Raw genomic sequence first — 25,070 nt, 5'->3', positions numbered from 1 at the left:
AGTCAAACATTATATCTGTTTGGGCTTCTTGCGGTCAATTTGCAGTCTCCAAATTATTTGCAATTATGTTCCGGCCGCCCGTCCATCCGCTCAAGAAACAATAGGTCCGTAGCTGAATCTAGTTGATGATTCCTGCTCTAGGATCATTACAGTCCCCAGTGTCCCCCATTACCTTGTCCTGAGTAATGGACTAGCATGCACATGATATAGGCTACAATTTGAAGGAATTGGACATATGGAGCATTTAAACAGTGTATTTATATATTTACATTTAAGTCATTTAGCAGACGCTCTTATCCAGAGCGACTTACAGTTAGTGAGTGCATACATTTTTCATACTGGCCCCCCGTGGGAAACGAACCCACAACCCTGGCGTTGCAAGCGCCATGCTCTACCAACTGAGCTACAGTTCAAAAAATACATAATTTGGCACAATATCTGCAGACATTACGTTTTTATAAAGATGATAAATAAGTGTGGGATGGGCACATACATAATACAATGGTTTTTATGAAGATTGTTCCATATCTTGAAAAAGAATGTCCATATCAATTCAATGTGTTACTTGTCTCCTGTAGTTTGGTCTGGATCCTTCGTGTGGAATTGTCAGTTGTGTTCGCTTCACAGTCTCCCCCTCACAGCCATCTCTCCCTCCCTCCCTCACAATCTCTCTCTCTCTCTCTCTCTCTCTCTCTCTCTCTCTCTCTCTCTCTTCAGACAAAGCTGAGGTGTTGGTCCTCTGGCACTCCATACTTGCCCTTGTGCTCCTCAAACAGCTGGCTGAGTTCTTCTGTGTAGAGCTGATGGAGGGCGTCCAGCTCCTCCACTGTGGCCTTCTCATTCTTCTCCACTCTGATTGGCCGACCCACTGTGGAGAGGTCCAAGGGTATGCATGATGACATTACGTTCATATATAGGTTACTGTAGTAGTCACTGGCGTACCACACAACCCTGCGTACCACACAGTGCAGGGCGGCCCATGAGCTCTGGAGGGCTCATGAGCTCCCAAACCAAAAACGGGCCTTGTGAAACTGCGGTATGCCACTGGTAGTAGTGCATAATGGGCAAAAATGTATTTGCTTTTTGGATATGCTTCTACTCATGACAAGTGTGGATGGCCAAATAAAAATGCCATTGTTGGGCCTTGCCAATAGATGTACACAAACAGCTAACTAACCGTGTGCCAGCCACTGTTGCTGAGAGGTTGCGGCAAACTGACGCAATCAAACTATCTAGTAACATTCTGGTAAGTCAAATATTTCCAAGGGCAAATCTGTCCCTCTCTCATCAATGTTCCTCATGTTTAATGACAGATAGCCACCTCTGCCAGTTAGTTTACTGATATGAAACCTCTGCCAAAAACAACAATTGCCTTTGCAACATAGAAATAGGAGAAAGCTTGAGAATTAGGCAAAAAATATTTGGCAGATATAGTGGACAGCTACTGATAACCACTGGCTTCAACTGTAGACCAACTGGCAAGGCCTAACATTTCTTAAACATTGCTTAGTTATCTGGTCTACTTGACTATGAGATGGAACCAATGTCTGAGGCAGAAATTCAGAGTGACATTGAATGTTACTCACCCACAGTGTTGATGGGCTTCCTGTAGGGCATGATACCAAAGCTGTACTGGAAAACGCCCCGCGCATGGAAGAGGGGCAGAGAGATACCCATGATGCTTTGCAGCTTGTCCTGAATCGAGCGGAGCCAGGTGCCTCGAGGGTTCTCCACCTGGTCGAACAACTCATTCTCCCCGAAGGAGAAGACCGGCACCAGATGGGCACTAGGGAGCGAATGGGTAGAGGAGAGGAGGAGAGGAGTGGGGTGAAGGAGAGGGGTGGAGAGGACAGGGGTGGAGGAGAGGTGAAGTGAGTTGAGACAGGAGTTTGGCCTTCAGCTTTGTTACGATCATCTCTATGTGTTTGTAAAGTACAGTATATTTGTAGAACACAGACCCAGTTTCCATTATACTCCTAGGTGTGTTGAAGTTTATCCTAAATCAAATCAAATCAAATTTTATTGGTCACATGCGCCGAATACAACAGGTGCAGACATTACAGTGAAATGCTTACTTACAGCCCTTAACCAACAGTGCATTTATTTTAAACAAAAAAAGTAAAAATAAAACAACAACAAAAAAAAGTGTTGAGAAAAAAAAGAGCAGAAGTAAAATAAAGTGACAGTAGGGAGGCTATATATACAGGGGGGTACCGTTGCAGAGTCAATGTGCGGGGGCACTGGCTAGTTGAGGTAGTTGAGGTAATATGTACATGTGGGTAGAGTTAAAGTGACTATGCATAAATACTTAACAGAGTAGCAGCAGCGTAGAAGGATGGGGTGGGGGGAGGCAGTGCAAATAGTCCGGGTAGCCATGATTAGCTGTTCAGGAGTCTTATGGCTTGGGGGTATAAGCTGTTGAGAAGTCTTTTGGACCTAGACTTGGCACTCCGGTACCGCTTGCCGTGCGGTAGCAGAGAGAACAGTCTATGACTAGGGTGGCTGGAGTCTTTGACAATTTTGAGGGCCTTCCTCTGACACCGCCTGGTATAGAGGTCCTGGATGGCAGGAAGCTTTGCCCCAGTGATGTACTGGGCCGTACGCACTACCCTCTGTAGTGCCTTGCGGTCGGAGGCCAAGCAGTTGCCATACCAGGCGATGATGCAACCAGTCAGGATGCTCTCGATGGTGCAGCTGTAGAATTTTTTGAGGATCTGAGGACCCATGCCAAATCTTTTCAGTCTCCTGAGGGGGAATAGGCTTTGTCGTGCCCTCTTCACGACTGTCTTGGTGTGTTTGGACCATGATAGTTCGTTGGTGATGTGGACACCAAGGAACTTGAAGCTCTCAACCTGTTCCACTACAGCCCCGTCGATGAGAATGGGGGCGTGCTCAGTCCTCTTTTTTTTCCTGTAGTCCACAATCATCTCCTTTGTCTTGGTCACGTTGAGGGAGAGGTTGTTGTCCTGGCACCACACGGCCAGATCTCTGACCTCCTCCCTATAGGCTGTCTCATCGTTGTCGGTGATCAGGCCTACCACTGTTGTGTCGTCGGCAAACTTAATGATGGTGTTGGAGTCGTGCCTGGCCATGCAGTCATGGGTGAACAGAGAGTACAGGAGGGGACTGAGCACGCACCCCTGAGGGGCCCCCGTGTTGAGGATCAGTGTGGCAGATGTGTTGTTACCTACCCTTACCACCTGGGGGCGGCCCGTCAGGAAGTCCAGGATCCAGTTGCAGAGGGAGGTGTTTAGTCCCAGGATCCTTAGCTTAGTGATGAGCTTAGAGGGCACTATGGTGTTGAATGCTGAGCTGTAGTCAATGAATAGCATTCTCACGTAGGTGTTCCTCTTGTCCAGGTGGGAAAGGGCAGTGTGGAGTGCAATAGAGATTGCATCATCTGTGGATCTGTTGCGGCGGTATGCAAATTGGAGTGGGTCTAGGGTTTCTGGGATAATGCTGTTGATGTGAGCCATGACCAGCCTTTCAAAGCACTTCATGGCTACAGACGTCAGTGCTACGGGTCGGTAGTCATTTAGGCAGGTTATCTTAGAGTCCTTGGGCACGGGGACTATGGTGGTCTGCTTGAAACATGTTGGTATTACAGACTCAGTCAGGGACATGTTGAAAATGTCAGTGAAGACACTTGCCAGTTGGTCAGCACATGCTCGGAGTACACGTCCTGGTAATCCGTCTGGCCCTGCGGCCTTGTGAATGTTGACCTGCTTAAAAGTCTTACTCACATCGGCTACGGAGAGCGTGATCACATAGTCATCCGGAACAGCTGGTGCTCTCATGCATGCTTCAGTGTTGCTTGCCTCGAAGCGAGCATAGAAGTGGTTTAGCTCGTCTGGTAGGCTTGTGTCACTGGGCAGCTCGCGGCTGTGCTTCCCTTTGTAGTCTGTAATAGTTTTCAAGCCCTGCCACATCCGACGAGCGTCAGAGCCAGTGTAGTACGATTAAATCTTAGTCCTGTATTGACTCTTTGCCTGTTTGATGGTTCGTCGGAGGTCATAGCGGGATTTCTTATAAGCGTCCGGGTTAGAGTCCCGTTCCTTGAAAGCGGCAGCTCTACCCTTTAGCTCAGTGCGGATGTTTCCTGTAATCCATGGCTTCTGGTTGGGGTATGTACGCACGGTCACTATGGGGACGACATCATCGATGCACTTATTGATGAAGCCAGTGACTGATGTGGTGTACTCCTCAATGCTGTCTGAAGAATCCCGGAACATGTTCCAGTCTGTGCTAGCAAAACAGTCCTGTAGCTTAGCATCTGCTTCATCTGACCACTTTTTTATTAACCGAGTCACTGGTGCTTCCTGCTTTAGTTTTTGCTTATAAGCAGGAATCAGGAGGATAGAGTTATGGTCAGATTTGCCAAATGGAGGGCGAGGGAGAGCTTTGTATGTGTCTCTGTGTGTGGAGTAAAGGTGGTCTAGAGTTTTTTTTCCTCTGGTTGCACATTTAACATGCTGGTAGAAATTAGGTAGAACGGATTTAAGTTTCCCTGCATTAAAGTCCCCGGCCACTAGGAGCGCTGCATCTGGATGAGCGTTTTCCTGTTGATTAATGGCCTTGTACAACTCATTCAGTGCAATCTTAATGCCAGCATTGGTTTGTGGTGGTAAATAGACAGCTATGAAAAATATAGATGAAAACTCTCTTGGTAAATAGTGTGGTCTACAGCTTATCATAAGATACTCTACCTCAGGCGAGCAAAACCTCGAGACTTCCTTAGTATTTGATTTTGTGCACCAGCTGTTGTTTACAAATATACACAGACCACCACCCCTTGTCTTACCGGAGTCAGCCGTTCTGTCCTGCCGATGTAGCGTATAGCCTGCTAGCTGAATGTTATCATTGTCGTCGTTCAGCCACGACTCGGTGAAACATAAGATATTACAGTTTTTAATGTCCCGTTGGTAGGATAACTGTAATCTTAAGTCGTCCAATTTATTTTCAAATGATTGAACGTTGGCTAATAGGATTGATGGAAGAGGCAGTTTACTCGCTCGCCGTCGGATCCTTACAAGGCACCCCGATCTACGTCCACGATATCTCCGTCTCTTCCTCACGCGAATGACGGGGATTTGGGCCTTGTCGGGTGTCTGTATGATATCCTTCGCGGCCGCCTCGTTGAAGAAAAAATATTCGTCCAATACGAGGTGAGTAATCGCTGTCCTGATATCCAGAAGCTCTTTTTGGCTATAAGAGACGATGGCAGAAACATTATGTACAAAATAAATTACAAATAACGCGGAAAAACACACATAATAGTACAATTGGTTAGAGGGCTGTAAAACGGCAGCCATCTTCTCCGGCGCTGTCTTATCATGATTCCACTATTGATGTAATTCATAAGGAGTCATGTAAACGCTTGATTTGAGCAAGCTTTGTGTATACCACTAAATAAGACTTGAGCTGCTGTAGCTGAACTCGCTGTATCACCAGCAAAATCAAGGGAAAACTGAATTGGGTAACAATGGGGTCAGATGCCAGCGTGAACCCTGGATGGAGCTTAACTGCTGTGATTGGATGGCAGGGAGTCAATACTTGTTTCAAGTTAACAATTTTGGCTGACAGTTCCAGCAGATGAGGAGAATTTTACTCTAGAAAAGGGGTTTTCTACGAGACGACTACACATCCTTCATCTCAACATTTGAAGCCTTCTTCCCCAGTTCGAGGAAATTTGCCTACTCTCCAATAACTGTAAGGCGGGAGTGCTTTGCTTTACCGAAACATGGCTAGATGGTTAGATAAAAAACGATGAGATTGAAGTAGAAAGTTATTTATGAATTAGAAGAGACCACAATCGCAAAGGCGGAGGAGTTTGTATTTACAGTACCAGTCAAAAGTTTGGACACACCTACTCATTCAAGGATTTTTCTTTATTTTTACTATTTTCTACATTGTAGAATAATAGTGAAGACATCAAAACTATGAAATAACACATTTGGAATCATGTAGTAACCAAAAAAGTGTTCAACAAATCAAAATATATTTTAGATTTTAGGTTATTCAAAGTAGCCACCCTTTGCCTTGATGACAGCTTTGCACGCTCTGGGCATTCTCTCAACCAGTTTCAACTTGAATGCTTTTCCAACAGTCTTGAAGGAGTTCCCACATATGCTGAGCACTTGTTGGCTGCTTTTCCTTCACTCTGTGGTCCAACTCATCCCAAACCATCTCAATTGGGTTGAGTTCGGGTGATTGTGGAGGCCAGGTCATCTGATGCAGCACTCCATCACTCTCCTTCTTGGTCAAATAGCCCTTATACAGCCTGGAGGTGTGTTGGGACATTGTCCTGTTGAAAAACAAATGATAGTCCAACTAAGCGCAAACCAGATGGGATGGCGTATCACTGCAGAATGCTGTGGTAGCCATGCTGGTTAAGTGTGCCTTGAATTCTAAATAAATCACAGACAGTGTCACCAGCAAAGCACCCCCACACCATAACACCTCCTCCTCCATGCTTCACGGTGGGAACCACACATGCAGAGATTATCCGTTCACCTACTCTGCGTCTCACAAAGACACGGCGGTTGGAACCAAAAATCTCAAATTTGGACTCATCAGACCAAAGGACAGATTTCCACCGGTCTAATATTCATTGCTCGTGTTTCTTGGTCCAAGCAAGTCTCTTCTTCTTAGTGGTGTCCTTTAGTAGTGGTTTCTTTGCAGCAATTCGACCATGAAGGCCTGATTCACGCAGTCTCCTCTGAACAGTTGATGTTGAGATGTGTCTGTTACTTGAACTCTGTGAAGCATTTATTTGGGCTGCAATTTCTGAGGCTGGTAACTCTAATGAACTTATCCTCTGCAGCACATGTAACTCTGAGTCTTCCTTTCCTGTGGCGGTCCTCATGAGAGTGTGATTTGAAGGAGTCAGGCGCAGGAGGGTAAATCACAGAATACAGAGTTTATTCCGTAGTACATGGTTACACTGGATAGTGTCAACAGTCCAGTGCGCAAAACAGGCGCACTGGAACAAATACAGGCACACGGGGAAAATATACCCTGGCAATACAAAGTACAGGTAGCTCCACCGAGCTACACTCATCTCACATGCAACAATCACCCACAAGGACAAGGGGGCAGAGGGAACAATTAAACACATACTAATGAGGGGAATATGAACCAGGTGTGTGTAATTGACAAGACAAGACAAATGGAATGATGAGATATGGAGCGGCAGTGGCTAGAAGGCCGGTGACGACGAACGCCGAAGCCTGCCCGAACAAGGAGGGGAGGCAGCTTCGGAGGAAGTCGTGACAGAGAGCCAGTTTTATCATAGCACTTGATTGTTTTTGCGACTGCACTTGAAGAAATGTTCAAAATTCTTGAAATTTTCCGGATTGACTGACCTTCATGTCTTTAAAGTAATGTCGTTTCTCTTTGCTTATTTGAGCAATTTTGTTTTTAGATGCTGTTGACAAGCTGGCGCCAGAATTGTTTTGTTTGTGGTTGAATTAAGCAAAGAACAGAACCATGGATAAGCGATAACATTTTAAAGGCAATTAAGCGAAGAAATGAATGCTTTCTGGAGTTCAGGAAATCCAGGGCAGATTATGTTTTTATTGACTATAAGAAATTAAGAAATTAGGTTAATGGGATGATAGAGAAGGCCAATAAATATTATTTTAATGACAAAATTATTGAGAACAGGAACAATCCGAGTAAATTATGGAGGTGTCTGAAGCTGTTAGGTTACAGTAACAGACTAAAGACCAAAACTCGAAATCTTAGCTTGGACATTGTGACACCCCCCCCCCCCCCCCTTCCCCCTCCAAAAGGTACACAATGGAAATAAGCTTTTAAGCTTTATTCTGATATCCTTGATGATTTTCTTAGATTGTATGTGGAGGTGTCACCGGCTGGTGTATGTATTTAAAAAATGGTCTTATAAATTCAATCAATCAATCAATCAATGGTGTTACTTGACTTGTCCCTCTGTATGTCATACAGTGCTTGCATGCTCCCAATTGAAATTCCCAAAGGGCTTACACAAGTTACTATTTCAGGAAGCCATCCACAAGTGCACACTGTGAACATTAATATCAAACTATGATGACGTGATTGACACAGTTGAAGTCACTTGTGCAACCATGAGAGTAGATATAAGATTTCATCAGAGACACAGGCAGTAAAATGTACTCTGCCACCTCTGGCCCTGGTCTTACCCATGTTCCATTGCCAGTTTGACGAAGCCCTTCTTATTGGCTAAGAGAATGGTGAAGGCGCCAGGGCGTGCGTCCAGGGCCTCGGGGGCTCCTCCCACTGCTATAACAACGGCATTCCCACCTCCCTGTCGACGTAACAGATAGCTGGCACTCCCCTTGTCCGAGGGAATCAGACCTGGGACACACAGTAGACACTCAGGTCAGGTGTTGGTTACAGTGGGGGAAAGGTTTAGTACACTATTCTTCACTGTCGAACGATGATCAAACTCAAACATGTTTGTATCATGCTATCATCAATCTATCAATAAATCAACCAATCAATTAATCAGACGCCATCTTGGTCTTTTCAGCAACATCTGTCACAAAGTGTTTTACAGTAACCCTGCCTTGACCTCTAACCCCAACCCCACTAACCTGCCATCATGATGTAGTCTCTGAAGAAGGGGACTCTGAACCAGAGAGGTAGCATCAGCAGGAAGCTGTCCAGGCCAGGGAACAGTTTCCTGAAGCCTGTAGCGTACGTGCAGAAGTTAGTGAAGGCTCCAGCCACCAGGATCCCATGGGGATGGAAACCAAAGATGTAGTTCTGCCTGGGGTCCAAGTCTGCTGTCTTCACCAGCTGCAATACAACACAGAGCGGATTCACTTCTAAGGACTTCAATACTCAAAATAGTTATGTACAACACAGTATACAGGATGCATCAAATACATTTCTAAATCTGAATCTTTATTAGAGACTTTCAAACCATTTGAAAGTTTAGTTGAAAACCATACTCTCTAGGAAGCCTATGAATTGACTTCCAGGTATTTGGCCTATATCTTCATGTCATGTGTATCTTTATCACATGTCGCCTGTGTGAGTTCTAGCTGTTGTTTGTCTGCCTCCACAGCGGCTGTGAGAAGAGACTATCTAACCAGTATTGACCAGAGTTCGCCTGTCTCTGTGCACAGGCAGATGGGAGATAAACAGGATGGAGGAGCATGCCAGAATTCACAGGATGGGGTCAAAGGTTCTTGTTAGCTATCCTGCTGAAAAAAAAGCATAGACCAGCATAAATTTCAATTTCAGTGCTGGTCTGATGCTGGTCAGGCTTGTCTGACCAGCATAGTCTAGCTGGTTATGCTGGCCAACCAGCATGGTCTAGCTGGTCTAGCTGCTCAGTGAACAAGGTGGACTCAGGCCTATTCTGTTTGAGACCCGGAGGACTCTGCATTGACTTGGACTTGAGAATCTCAGATGCTTTAGAGAATCTCTGATTCTATAAATACATTTGATTTTACTACAGGCTATGGCAATGTTTTTTAGTCTCAGTCCACCCAATTTAAAAAGGGAACATTAACATGTATAACATTTGTTCTAACAGCATGTAAGATCAACATGCACAATAATTAATTAAAAAGGTTGCACTAATAGGCTACCCTTACACTCTAAAAAATGCTGGGTTGTTTGTATCCTGACCCAACTGCTGGGTTGCACGCATTGGGCCACGTAGTTGGGATGTTGATGCTGGTTTATAGAGATATTACACCCAGCGGGTCATATCAGAAGACTGCAGGCGTGGCTTATCAATCAATCGATCAATCAAATGTATTTATAAAGCCCTTTTTACATCAGCAGATGTCACAAAGTGCTATACAGAAACCCAGCCTAAAACCCCAAACCGCAAGCAATGCAGATGTAGAAGCATGGTGGCTAGGAAAAACTCCCTAGAAAAGGCAGGAACCTAGGAAGAAACCTAGAGAGGAACCAGGCTCTGAGGGGTGGCCAGTGCTCTTCTGGCTGTGCCGGTTGGAGATTATAAGAGTACATGGCCATTAAGGCCAGACTGTTCGTCAAGATGTTCAAATGTTCATTGATGACCAGCAGGGTCAAATAATAACCACAGTGGTTGTAGGCGGTGCAACAGGTCAGTACCTCAGGAGTAAATGTCAGTTGGCTTTTCATAGCAGAGCATTCAGAGGTCGAGACAGCAGGTAAGGGTGTGGCTTTCAGGTAGTTCTTTTTGGCCACCTGTGAGAGTAAATTTAATTCCGGTTCATCTGTTCTATTGTATTGTTATCACATGTTAAGGTTGACGACACTGACAGTTTCATAGCTTTAATGAGTCTTACACAAGTGTATGAGTTCCTTAATTAAGACACTATGAAAATCCCAATGTTGGGATAGTTACCACTTTGTTACAATATGTAAATAATAATGTTATTAATATTATAATAGAATAAGTTATGTTCAAAAATATTCAAGGAACATTTACATTTGTGGTGTACGAACTTAACAAGAATCATATTTACTCGCCAAAAATAACTATCTGAAAGCCATACCCCTAATAAGCCATGCCTCCTGGTCACAAGCATTCCAGTATCACCAGCATACCAGCATCAAAGTGTCCAAAACACAACATATGCTGGTCACCAGAAAAAACTGCATTAGTCACCAGCAGCTGCTGGTCTATGTCGTTTTTTTCAGAAGGGTAGTCAGGTGCTGGTCATGTTATGCTCACGCTCAGCATCGCTCAGTCATGTCAAAACAAAGCTGCTAACAAACACAGTCAGTGTTTGAGATTAGCAGTTCAAGGTCAATGAGCTCCAAGAATCAAGGCCCGCCACTACTAGCTAGGGTTACGCTAACCTCTCACGAGCAAGCATGGTGGGATTTATTGACTTTATGGATTGAGATGATTAATTAAAGGATGAATCCTACAGATTTCTATCTTTCAATGAGAAACTCATTTTAAGTAGATCAGATAGGTGTGTTGTAACTGTTGCCAAATAATGACATTAACATCCACTATATATACAAAAGTATGTGGACATCCCTTCAAATTAGTGGATTCGGCTATTTGAGCCACACCCTTTGCTGACAGGTGTATTAAATCGAGCACACAGCCATGCAATCTCCATAGACAAACATTAGCAGTAGAATGGCCTTACTGAAGAGCTCAGTGACTTTCAACGTGGCACCGTCATAGGATGCCACCTTTCCAACAAGTCAGGTTGTCAAATTCCTGCCCTGCTAGAGCTGCCCCGGTCAACTGTATGTGCTGTTATTGTGAAGTGGAAATGTCTAGGAGCAACAAAGGCCCAGCCGCGAAGTGTTAGGCCACACAAGCTCACAGAATGTGAGGCCACACAATGACCCTGTGCTCAAAGTGCGATCCATACAGAAATGGTTTGTCGAGATCGTTGTGGAAGAACTTGACTGGCCTGCACAGAGCCCTGACCTCAACCCCATCGAACACCTATGGAGTGAATTGGAACGCAGACTGCGAGCCAGGTCTAATCGCCCAACATCAGTGTCCGACCTCACTAATGCTCTTGTGGCTGAATGGAAGAAAGTCCCCGTAGCAATGTTCCAACATCTAGTGGAAAGCCTTCCCAGAAGAGTGGAGGCTGTTATAGCAGCAAAGGGGAGACCAACTCCATATTAATGCTATTGATTTTGGAATGAGATGATCGATGAGTAGGTGTCCACATACTTTTGGTCATGGAGTGTATATTGCTAAGAATGTGAGAGTAGGGTGAATCCCCTAGCGGCTCTCAAACCCACCAGCACCAATGATGAACACCCTAACCACTGTCCCAATAAGTGATATCTCTAGGGCATGTGCTTATTGGACCAGTATAGTTAAGCCCTGTCCAGAAGAAACCCTGACCCCTCCTCCCTAGGTAGATCTGAAACAACTTGATAGGTGTAAGCAATAGGGTGAATGCAGTTTGAAGTCAATCTCAGCTCTGTTAATCCTTAAAAGTCTTTTGACGCACCTGTGCGTCAATCTAAGTAACATAATTTAAAAAATCCCATAAAAACATGTCAGTTTAAACTCAATCCACCACATCCGCCTACAGTATGTCGACCTTCTGCATCTGCGGAGAAAGGTGGTTGTGCTACATCGTTGTTTGTCAGACCATGAAAATCGGTCTCCTCACAAAAACATCTGTAGCGTCAGAACGGTTTGGCACACTGGGGAAAGGGGAGACTAACGAACACGATGGTGTTATCCGTTTTGTTCTATGACACACACAAGTGTCACAGGACTTGTCTGAAAGTAATCCATACAAATGAATAGAAGTATGGAGCTAGTTTTGTGCCAACAAAAATAAGGGGTTAAATATGTGTCCAAACTCCTAGACATAGGACAGACACTTCAAAACCTTATTCCTTATGATTTACTTTTTGACTGTCTTTTTTGCCATTTATGAATGTGTTACTCAATGTGTTTCTATGGGCTGTAGTAGTAAAGGCCAACAAATGTATATATACAGTACCAGTCAAAAGTTTGGACACACCTACTCATTCAAGGGTTTTTCTTTATGTTTACTATTTTCTACATTGTAGAATAATAGTGAAGACATCAAACCATGGAATAACACATATGGAATCATGTAGTAACCAAAAAGTGTTAAACAAATCAAAATACATGTAATATTTGAGATTCTTCAAAGTAGCCACACTTTGCCTTGATGACAGCTTTGCACACTCTTGGAATTCTCTCAACCAGTTTCATGAGGTAGTCACCTGGAATGCATTTCAATTAACAGGTGTGCCTTGTTAAAAGTTAATTTGTGGAATTTCTTTCCTTCTTAATGTGTTTGAGCCAATCAGTTGTGTTGTGACAAGGTAGGGTTGGTATATAGAAGGTAGCTCTATTTGGTAAAAGACCAAGTCCATATTATGACAACAACAGCTCAAATAAGCAAAGAGAAACGACAGTCCATCATTACTTTAAGACATTAAGGTCAGTCAATCCGTAAAATTTCAAGAACTTTGAAAGTTTCTTCAAGTGCAGTCGCAAAAACCATCAAGCGCTATGATGAAACTGGCTCTCATGAGGACCGCCACAGGAAAGGAAGACCCAGAGTCACCTCTGCTGCAGAGGATAGGTTCATTAGAGTTACCAGCCTCAGAAATTGCAGCCTAAATAAATGCTTCACAGAGTCCAAGTAACAGACACCTCTCAACATCAACTGTTGAGAGGGGACTGCGTGATTCAGGCCTTCATGGTCGAATTGCTGCAAAGAAACCACTACTAAAGGACACCAATAAGAAAAATAGACTTGCTTGGGCCAAGAAACATGAGCAATGGACATTAGACCGGTGGAAATCTGTCCTTTGGTCTGATGAGTCCAAATGGGAGATTTTTGGTTCCAACCGCAGTGTCTTTGTGAGACGCAGAATAGGTGAACGGATTATCTCCGCATGTGTGGTTCCCACCGTGAAGCATGGAGGAGGAGGTGTGATGATGTGGCGGTGCTTTGCTGGTGACACGGTCTGTGATTTATTTAGAATTCAAGGCACACTTAACCAGCATGGCTACCACAGCATTCTGCAGCGATACGCCATCCAATCTGGTTTGTGCTTAGTGGGACTATCATTTGTTTTTCAACAGGACAATGACCCAACACACCTCCAGGCTGTGTAACGGCTATTTGACTGCATCGCAGTGCTAACTGTGCCACTAGAGATCCTGGTTCGAATCCAGGCTCTGTCGCAGCCGGCCGTGACCGGGAGACTCATGGGCGGCGCACAATTGGCCCAGCGTCGTCCAGGGTAGGGGAGGGAATGGCCGGCAGGGATGTAGCTCAGTTGATAGAGCATGGCGTTTGCAACGCCAGGGTTGTGGGTTCGATTCCCACGGGGGGCCAGTATAAAAACAATATATATGTGTTCACTAACTGTAAGTCGCTCTGGATAAGAGCGTCTGCTAAATGACTAAAATGTAAATGTAAAAATGTTATTTCATAGTTTTGATGTCTTCACTATTATTTATGTAAATAAGGTATTTCAGTTTTTTATTTTTAATACATTTATAAACATTTTCTAAAAACCTGTTTTCGCTTCGTCATTATGGGGTACTGTGTGTAGATTGATGAGGATTTTTTTAAAATGTAGTCCATTTTAGAATAAGGTTGTAAAGTAACAAAATGTGGAAAAAGTAAAGGGGTCTGAATACTTTCCGAATGCACTGTACAATGTAATCATGTATGTCAAAGTGTGTCAAATATGTAAGTTAATAGCACTGTGTGTGAGTATCCCTTGCCAACAGACAAAAATAGCTGTGAATGGATCACTGGTTCACCAATCAGGGCCTTGATGGGCTTGGCAAAAGCAACAAGGCATGTGTAATGAAACACTTTTTGAGGAGAGAACGTTTCTTTGGGACCATCAGGCAACTTCCTCACAACTGATACACAAAAATGTTCCTGCAACGTTCTCATGAAACGTGTCTAGAACATTAATATTGTATATTCTGAGAACATGGCAACCATGTCCTGTGTATATTTCGTGGAACGTTGATGGAATATTCTCCTAATTAGCCCTCAGACAACTGGACACGAATGTTCTTGCAACATCCCATAAAACGTGTCAAGAACATTAATGTTGTATATTCTGAGAACATTGTAACCACGTTCTAAATAAATTCTGTTTGACATTACGGGAATGTTCTAAATTGAACACCAGTTTATGCTAAAAAGGTTCTCAGAATGTTTTTTTGCTAGCTAAGATAGATAGAATGTTCCCAGAATTAGTGGAAAACTGGACACTCAAACATTAGGGGAACATTACGGGCAACATTACAAAAACGTACTCTGTCATAGAATTGTTAGCTGGGAACCACCACTTTTCATTTCGGGTTTTGTGATTGTAAACAACCCATTTGTCCTTCTCTCATTTCCTGTAGTCCTCTATCTGATCATGAGATTTAGCTGTTTCCAAAAACAGATGACAGAATAAGTCAAGCTCTAAGACCACTGTACTGTTTGTCTATTGGGGAATGGAGCTTTGTCAGATTTTGTACTAGTGGTCAACACAGATGCCTGTATGAGTGAGAATGGAGCTCTAGGCGTGGATTGCCATAGTGAGAGAACACTGGCCAATTGTTCACATTATTTTCCCCTCAGGCTTGACATACAGTAACCTATACTCAAGTCTACCATATATGTGAACTCAGCAGAGGTTTTAGGCATATGCATGTTGTTGCATTTTGGCTTAGAGTAGGGTTCAAACGAGACTAAAATGTATACATTCTACAAATGTAAAGTCATGAGAGGAGTCAGTGTCTAGTTAGTGTTCATTTCTGCAGAGAGCAGAACACGTTTTCAAATCAGGTGGTTGGCTTACAGTCGGAGGCAGTGACACTGTCATTAGGGACGGTGGTGGAGAACCAGACCTCAGTGTAACCGATGACACCCTCTGAAGGACACTGCTCTGTTCAGTCTAACATTGACTCTTTATTCCAGCCTTAATAATGCATGAAGTCAAATGCTCGATCGGCACTTGCCAGGGGATAATACAGGGGAAATGACATTAAAATGTGTTTGTTTGAAGAAGTCCTCTTTGTTGGGAACTTGGTATCTGGTTGTGTTCAATGTACTGTATCTTTCCTTGAGAAATGAAGGAAAGTCCATAAGACCTAACGATGTAAATTCCCCATGTGTGCGTGTGGCATTCAGAACCAATTTATGTTTTGCTTGAATGAGACATTATTCTCTCTAATAAAATGTATTTGCCTCAATACAGCTCTGTCTGTATACTCTGACTGTTGACTCAATACTCAATACACACAGAACACTTTACATACAGTACATTTTGGTATTGACTGTGTTCACTAATCAGTTGGTTTTGATATGTTATCTTCTCAGTATACAGTATGGAACAATCAGGGACATTTGCCCCCACTCAAAGGAGCAGAGTCTTGAGGTGGGGCTTCTACCTTGGGAAAACATTGGACACACTGGAGAAGTGACATTAAGGACACACTCTGTGCTAAGTACAACAGATAAGCATGCTATCAAAGAAGATATCAGACTGACTGATAACACCAAGTATCATTCATAGCAAGTCTCTCTTTACCTGTTTTTTCACAGTTTTAGCCTATAATAACTTTTCTGAAGAACTACATTTGCTGTACTATTTCATGTAATGGTAAAAGCAGAGAACTATAATAACTAATAGAAGAGATGATAGGATGTTGACATCAAAATGAAGCGGAGCCAGTGCAGAAAGGACACCCGAGTGCCCCGCCTCAGGCTAACGCATCAGCTGAGATGGCATCAATTAGAGGCTAGTAACAATCACGCCTACCTTGTTTGGCAGTCAATTTAAGCTGACCGGGTCTGCTCACTCATCCTTCTGCCACTTGCTGCTACCAAGCGCTGGCTTCTTTTTCTACATTGATGCTGTTGCTGTAACTAGCCATTTATCTTTATGCTGCTGCTTTCTGATATGCTCATGTTGCAATGTTTGGCTGCTGCAGGGATGTCATTGATTGCAAGGATCAGCATGTTGTGCTACTGTTGTCAGTCAATAGCCGGCTACAAACTAGTTAGCCAAGTAGAATTAGCCTCGGGAGTAGCCTATCATATACAGTGAGGGAAAAAAGTATTTGATCCCCTTCTGATTTTGTACGTTTGCCCACTGACGAAGAAATTATCAGTCTATAATTTTAATGGTAGGTTTATTTGAACAGTGAGAGACAGAATAACAACAACAAAATCCAGAAAAATGCATGTCAAAAATGTTATAAATTGATTTGCCTTTTAATGAGGGAAATAAGTATTTGACCCCCTCTCAATCAGAAAGATTTCTGGCTCCCAGGTGTCTTTTATACAGGTAACGAGCTGAGATTAGGAGCACACTCTTAAAGGGAGTGCTCCTAATCTCAGCTTGTTACCTGTATAAAAGACACCTGTCCACAGAAGCAATCAATCAATCAGATTCCAAACTCTCCACCATGGCCAAGACCAAAGAGCTCTCCAATGATGTCAGTGACAAGATTGTAGACCTACACAAGGCTGGAATGGGCTACATGACCATGGCCAAGCAGCTTGGTGAGAAGGTGACAACAGTTGGTGCGATTATTCGCAAATGGAAGAAACACAAAAGAACTGTCAATCTCCCTCGGCCTGGGGCTCCATGCAAGATCTCACCTCGTGGAGTTGCAATGATCATGAGAACGGTGAGGAATCAGCCCAGAACTACACGGGAGGATCTTGTCAATGATCTCAAGGCAGCTGGGACCATAGTCACCAAGAAAACAATTGGTAACACACTACGCCGTGAAGGACTGAAATCCTGCAGCGCCCGCAAGGTCCCCCTGCTCAAGAAAGCACATATACAGGCCCGTCTGAAGTTTGCCAATGAACATCTGAATGATTCAGAGGAGAACTGGGTGAAAGTGTTGTGGTCAGATGAGACCAAAATCGAGCACTTTGGCATCAACTCAACTCGCCGTGTTTGGAGGAGGAGGAATGCTGTCTATGACCCCAAGAACACCATCCCCACCGTCAAACATGGAGGTGGAAACATTATGCTTTGGGGTGTTTTTCTGCTAAGGGGACAGGACAACTTCACTGCATCAAAGGGACGATGGACGGGGCCATGTACCGTCAAATCTTGGGTGAGAACCTCCTTCCCTCAGCCAAGGCATTGAAAATGGGCCGTGGATGGGTATTCCAGCATGACAATGACCCAAAACACACGGCCAAGGCAACAAAGGAGTGGTTCAAGAAGAAGCAGATTAAGGTCCTGGAGTGGCCTAGCCAGTCTCCAGACCTTAATCCCATAGAAAATCTGTGGAGGGAGCTGAAGGTTCGAGTTGCCAAACGTCAGCCTCGAAACCATAATGACTTGGAGAAGATCTGCAAAGAGGAGTGGGACAAAATCCCTCCTGAGATGTGTGTAAACCTGGTGGCCAACTACAAGAAACGTCTGACCTCTGTGATTGCCAACAAGGGTTTTGCCACCAAGTACTAAGTTATGTTTTGCAGAGGGGTCAAATACTTATTTCCCTCATTAAAATGCAAATCATTTTATAACATTTTTGACATGCGTTTTTCAGGATTTTTTTGTTGTTATTCTGTCTCTCACTGTTCAAATAAACCTACCATTAAAAGTATAGACTGATCATGTCTTTGTCAGTGGGCAAACGTACAAAATCAGCAGGGGATCAAATACTTTTTTCCCTCACTGTAGACTACTTGTTTTTTCACAATACCAGCATTCGGGCAGAGTCGGTGCGCTCTGTAAACACACACCATTCATGGAGAATCATCCCTCGCCATACAATGAGGAAGTAACCTATGCTAGGGTAGCATACAGGCATAGCCGCGTGAAGTAGTGTGGAGGTGATGCGATTCTTTTGTTGACGTGGGGGGATGCTGGAAAACTTTTGACTGCTGCAGACTGCTATATTGGTCTGCTAATACAGGACAAGTAAAGGCCCAGTGCACTACTTTTTTTAGACTCATATTTTTTTATTTTCAGGGAGTGCTGCAGCACCCTCAGCACCCCTACTTCCCGTGGTTATGCATACAGGCTATGCGTTTATATACAGTGAGTGAGTAGCAATGTTTTCTGATTATGAGCAGGAGACAGTAGTGGTGCGTGGGTAAAATCACTGGGGAAGCCAAGTGACAAGTGTATGTGTGCACATTCGTGCAAGTAGAAAAACATGTTGACTCACCCTACTTGTAGAGAAACACCAATGCCATCCTCTCTTTCATGGTGATGAAACAGTCTATCACTCTGTCATACAGTACACCCTTTTATTTTTTGTTGACCTAGGCTCCCTGGCCAAAATGCTTGCTCGCTAGCCTAACTTCCATTCATGGGCAACGTTAGATAGTTAACATTCGCTTTCTACATCTCAGGCCAGGGGAACAACAATGTATTAATTAATTGTTGGATCAGAATCTGCGTTATAATCATTGGCCAGTACGGAGAATTAAGTAAAACCACAAGTCCAAATCCCTATCTCCATCCATGGCTAATTTAGGAAAGGGCCAGTTTTAGCTAGCTGGCTAGCTAGCCACCGGAGGACAACAACACAACGAGATGCAACAATTCAAGTTTTCCTGTCAATGACGTATGCTCTCAATGGGATTTGATAGGAGTGAAGCCAAATCCAAGCTGGCTTCCCTTGACACTTTTTTCTGATGTGCCAGGACCATTCACAGTTGAGCTCGCTAAGTTTAGCTCAACGCTGATTGGCAAAACATTTAATACTTTATTTTTGTCAAGGGAGGCCAGATGCTTGCTGGCTTCCCATGCCTTCAATGCTACTGGCAGGAAAAATGTCATACTCGTTTGGCCCAGACAGCATCAGATAGATGGCCTACATGTAGAGAGACAGAGGGGCGCTGTTCCGCTCGCTCTGATGCTTTCTCCTGTGAGATACATTCAGCCTCTTGCGAACTGAAGGAAAATGATGAAATACAGAGACAAAAGAGACATTATTTTATGTTTTTTTATTTTGGTCTTTTTTTGCGGGAAGCCTGGCTTCCCTTGGCATCCATGAATACATGCCACTGGCAGGAGATGGTGCTTATCACGGTGATTTGATAGTATTGAAGTCTCTGCGGACGTTAATTTGTTTAGTGCAGCATCAATATGGATAGTAACTATCACTGCGTGTTGCGCAACTCATGAGACCGCTGCAATCAATGCATACATCAGAGATGGCCTACATTTTATGAGTCATCACAGTTTCATTAGTTAATGTGACTTGCGCGAGAGCAGTCACACTTCAAATGTTTCACAAATTATCTGGTTATGGTTTGTATCTTTGGAACCCTATTCCCTTACACAGTTTAAGCTAGAACATATTCAATTTAACTTGCAGACTGGTCTGGATAGTGCGCTTCTCGTATAGCTACACTTTTGCTGCTCTTCTGCTCAGAGAAATCATAAATCTGCTAGCTTATTAGTGTATAGCCTACTGTTGCACTATTAGCATACATTTTATGGTATAATTTCAGTCAACGCAGTTATACATAATTCTTCTTGCAGCAGTAGGTTCAGGCACTGATTTATTAGCCATGTTCTAATCATGTCATGCATTTTACCTAGGTGGTCCTCCCTGTCAGTTAATCTTGCGTTCTAGTAGTATTATTCTAGTGACTGTTCTTATTCTATCATACGCTATTGTATTGTGCGCTATTGTAGCGATCACTTCATTCTAGTCATGTATTAGTGCTGTTATTAATTAATATTCTGCTTGCAGCCTCATTTTAAATTGATACTACTGCCTAACCATAACTTGAAATCTGAGGATGAAGGGTTATCACCTTGGACCTTAGTGGGGAATCTGACACTGTGCGATGACTAATCAAGGCTTGCTATAGTTTCAGCTGTGTTGGATGGGTGTTGATACTAGCATTACCTAGCATGCGGCGGGCTTGCTTAACACACACCTGGCGATCAGTGTTGGTGATCAAGCCTTCATTGCCTCTCAGTGGAACGTCTGTTAGATCTTATTTCAGACACTCTTATGTGCAGGCTTATTCTAGTAATCTATGGGGTCTATTCTCTCTTCATTAGGTCATTCATTCTTCTCTCATGGCTCACCGTCATACACTGTTAGACATTAGCCTTCAGCTCAGGTAGGCTATAGGTCTAGGTTGATTATCAGATCACTCTCACTGTGCATGCTGCAGATACATCAGCTACAGCTGAGCAATTTCAGTAGCACATTAGGCTATTTAGGTAGCTACGAAACCACCTGTACTAACGTTTAGTTGCGGTTTTGGGAGTTTTTTAGTAATGCGTATGTTTTATGCTATGTGATGGTATGTCATGGCTGAGCTGTGCGCTCTGCAGCAGTCTACTTTATGCTCTTCTCTCTGTACAATGTCTTCTGTTATATAATGTATGCCTTTTCTATTCCAAATTCAGTCAGGCAAATGCAGCCTTATCATGCTCTGATAGCAGGGATTCAGTTCATATTGGGCGTCAGGACCCTTCAGCGTACAGTCTGCTCAGGGATCCATGTCTACCTACTCTTCATGGCTTATGGAGAAGGAATGAACATGCATATCTAAGAGTATCTCTACTCTGTCAGTAGCACATCACGGTTCCATCTCCTCTGCCAACGTTGTGGGATATCTATCTCCTGAGCTGTGCGCAGCTCTATCATTTCGCATTGGTGCTGCTTAAACGGCTTCTCTATCTGTCCCTGCATCCACACTGAAGATCACGGGGGAAATTCTTATTTACAATGACGGCCTACATCGGCCAAACCCGGACAACGCTGGGCCAATTGTGCGCCGCCCTATGGGACTCCCAATCACGACCGGTTGTGATACAGCCTGGAATCGAACCAGGGGGTCTGTAGTGACGCCTCAAGAACTGAGATGCAGTGCCTTAGACCACTGCACAACTCGGGAGCATTGCTTTGGCACGTATCATGATAAAGTTCGGTGTATATTAGCTACAGGTGGTTGGCTGGGTGCATATTGCTTAGGTTGCTTGTTAGATGGTAGATATTTAATGTAGGCCCACAGATGATCAAGCTACTTGTATAGTTCAGTGAGAGCACCTGGCGGTGCGTCTCTAGGGCGGCTGGGTTCACACTGTAATGTTGTCAAGATAGGCAGATGAAGCTCATCTTGCCTCAAGCGAGGGTACCCGGCAGTATGTCATGAGGGATAGAAGTCATAAGTCGCTCAGTTTATGCCACACATGGTTAACATTCTCACATGGTATTCATCCTTAAGCTGGTAGGTTTACTTTAGCTGGTCTATTTGATCATATCTAAACGGCACTCTGCCTTAGCTACACATAGTCGGCTGGTGTAAGGTCCTGCTGTTTTGGGGGATTGGTATAGTTTACCGTGCTCACTGCCTGTAGGCTATTTAATATTGACTCTTTGCTACCCTGAAGGAGCAGAGCCAATCTCGGCAAGACTTGCATTTTTCATTGCTTAATAAATGGTTAAACATATTTCTACATGGTGTTTTCTTTCTGAAATGAACTATTTGAGCATTGTTTTATCAAAGGTCATTCTATGTTTACAATGAAGGTTTACATTGGTATGCCCCACTTAAGCTGTTGTTGGACATCCAAACACATCACTGAATAATGTAAACACTACATTTATGATTATCTGAGGCTGATTTCATCTGAAAATACCAATTGATTACAATGACCAATAGAAGCTTAAAAAAAAGAAACACTACAATTCACATCAAATGAAGAAATAGGTCTGGCTATATCATTAGAATAACAATTATGGATTTAACAATGTCAAAGATAATTTATGCTAATTCATGTGACCCCATTGAGACTTTCAAATAGACAAACTATAGATAACAAAGCTCTGCATAGCAACTGAAAGGAAAAATACACCGCTGAGACATTTTGTTGTTGATGTTCACATGCTTATCAGTACAGACCAAAGTGTACATTCTGACCAAGAGCAAGAGTGTGGACCCATCACAGTGGAAGGATATTGCAGGCTCACAGGCCTCCAAGCTCCATAGAATAGAATCAAAGATTTGTATATCCTTTTAAACAGGATTTCTTACTGCACTATCCAATAACACAGCATATAGGCATTGGTATGATGTTGAGAGACTGAGTTGTTAGGATAAGACTAATGATGATCAAATTCCAACAAATACCAACTCACATTTCTTAGCTGAACTTGTATGTCTCTACACACAATCCATATTTTACCACTAGATGGCGACATCAACCAGCAACAGCTGTAGATAGGGCCTATGCATCCCTCATGTGAAAAAACATGCACCGGACTGTGCACTGCTCTTTTATTGAAGCCCCAAAAAAACACTCACAAAAAAACATCTGCCATCACACCTAAACTGAGATCTGACAAAGAATTAAATCTGACAGCTAATGAGCCAATTACAGTAGGATCAGAATGAGCAGCAGGAGGATGTGGTTGTCATGCGGAGAGAGCATACATACCTCCACACAATGAGAAACATGGCATAATTGGCTTTATCAGTGGTCCTGACTGGATGCTCCTGTATATAGATACAGACTGAGGAGCCACTGCCAGATCACTGGACTCATCCTCTGCAGAGGGCTCCAGCCTCCAGTCAAAATAACACAGGAGGGATTTGGAATGAGGAGAGTTCACTAGCAGCAAAATATATTGGAGATACTGCCTAACCTCTAACCAAAGGTCAGGTAAATGTCTTTACCATTTCCATAGTATATGAATTTCCACACAGAGATGCAGTATTATATGCATACAGAATTGAGAATTGTCTGTGATTATATGAAACGTATTCTCAATTGAACATAGAAAAGGGCAATTCTACACTACAGTTCTGAAGAATTATCAACAGCAGCTTGCAGTAAACACAGTAAAGCTATCCCACCTTTACAGGGAAGTAGTCCCTCATGTAGTCCCAGACACGTAGGTTGGACAGGAAGTGAACCCTGTTGCCTCCCTTAGACGGTGTTTCCCAGTCGACGAACCACCAGCAGGCGTACAGCACGCTGATCAGCCAGAACCGAGTGAACATCAACACAAAGAACAGCATGATGCAGCATGGAGCTGGAGGAAGACAACCAATACATTTACATTTTAGTCATTTAGCAGACGCTCTTATCCAGAGCGACTTACAGTTAGTGAGTGCATACATTATAATTTTTTCATACTGGCCCCCCGTGGGAATCGAACCCACAACCCTGCCGTTGCAAACGCCATGCTCTACCAACTGAGCTACATCCCTGCCGGCCATTCCCTCCCTACCCTGGACGACGCTTGGCCAATTGTGCGCCGCCCCATAGGTCTCCGGTCGCGGCCGGCTATGACAGAGCCTGGATTCGAACCAGGATCTCTAGTGGCACAGCTAGCACAACCTTAGACCACTGCGCCACTCGGGAGATGGCACACTGGCACACACACACACACACACACACACACACACACACACACACACACACACACACACACACACACACACACACACACACACACACACACACACACACACACACACACACACACACACACACACACACACACACACACACACACACACACACACACACACACACACACACACACACACACACACACACACACACACACACACACACACACACACACACACACACACACACACACACACAGCACTATTAGGTTGCATCTCTTAACCTGCTGACATACTGAGCAGCAGTGAGCAGGAGAGGGACAGGGATAGAGAGAGAGAGAAAGGGGTAGAGAAAGAGACCTAAGCAAACCGAGAAGTGTACTACAACTCAAGCCATTAGTTTTTCCTGACCACGTGACCTGAACAGATTGACCAATAACTAGGACCCAGAGTTTTTCCTTGTCAGGTCATGTGGTCATAAAAAGCTAACACCAGGAAGTGTGTTTCCTCTTGTCCTCTAGGTACCACTGATGCACAGTATCCAATCCATCTCTGGGAGAATAAAAAGTGTGGAAGGCCTAATGGACAAATCTATTGCGACACACTTGGAGTCTCTCCACTGTCCAACACATGTTATGTAAGAGTTACTTAAGAGTTAGATACGTGAGTTTCTTCTGTATGCATGTATTACTGTATGCATGTTCCTTTCTCTGTTTCAGGCACAACTCCATTGGCACATGGAAGTCAGCCAGCAGTGAGCCTGCCTCGCAAGTGGAAACTCTCATAGAATTCCATTTAAACTTCTCCACACCGAGCAACCCGTTAAGCAAACAGAACGGGACACAAATCTCCCCACTTGTTAAGTAAGGAGGAAGAAAGGCTAGCTAACACGGCTGCACAGCACACACAGACACACATAGACAGCACAGAACAGTGGCAGACAGACACTCACCTAGGCCCAGAAAGGAGAAGACCCACTGTAGAACGGAGGCTGTCTGCAGTCTTCTGCTTAAGGGCAGGTTGGTAGGGGCAAACTGGATCTTCATGGTGGGGACTGGAGAGCCAGGCAGTGCAGGCAGACGGGAGGCTTATGACTGGGACACCCAGGAGAGTGAGTGAGTGAAGTGGGTCCAAAGTCTGCCTCTCTCCCTCTCTATCCACGGTCAACCGACATTTGACCGTCTTATCTCTGCAATCCTTTAATGCATGAATTAATTACTCAGACCTTTGACCTTGCTGGTACTGGCCCAGCTAACAGTTGTA

The 25,070-nt window shown here is 43.9% G+C and overlaps 1 protein-coding gene across 1 annotated transcript; it reads right to left on the bottom strand.

Moving 5' to 3' along the window:
- Nucleotides 1-695: 695 nt before the first annotated feature.
- Nucleotides 696-24,853, bottom strand: LOC311142780 (2-acylglycerol O-acyltransferase 2-A-like; the record flags this gene model as incomplete). The annotated part of the gene is made up of 6 exons (XM_084178452.1): nucleotides 696-868; nucleotides 1,587-1,786; nucleotides 8,181-8,355; nucleotides 8,595-8,799; nucleotides 23,307-23,485; nucleotides 24,760-24,853. 6 exons carry the CDS (start codon nucleotides 24,851-24,853, stop codon nucleotides 714-716), a joined length of 1,008 nt encoding a protein of 335 aa, XP_084034578.1. The 3' UTR covers nucleotides 696-713.
- Between the last annotated feature and the right edge of the window lie 217 nt (nucleotides 24,854-25,070).

This window comes from Coregonus lavaretus (assembly GCF_964263955.1).
Source record: "Coregonus lavaretus genome assembly, chromosome: 15".
NCBI lineage: Eukaryota > Metazoa > Chordata > Actinopteri > Salmoniformes > Salmonidae > Coregonus > Coregonus lavaretus.
This window is presented reverse-complemented; position numbering and strand designations above follow the sequence as displayed.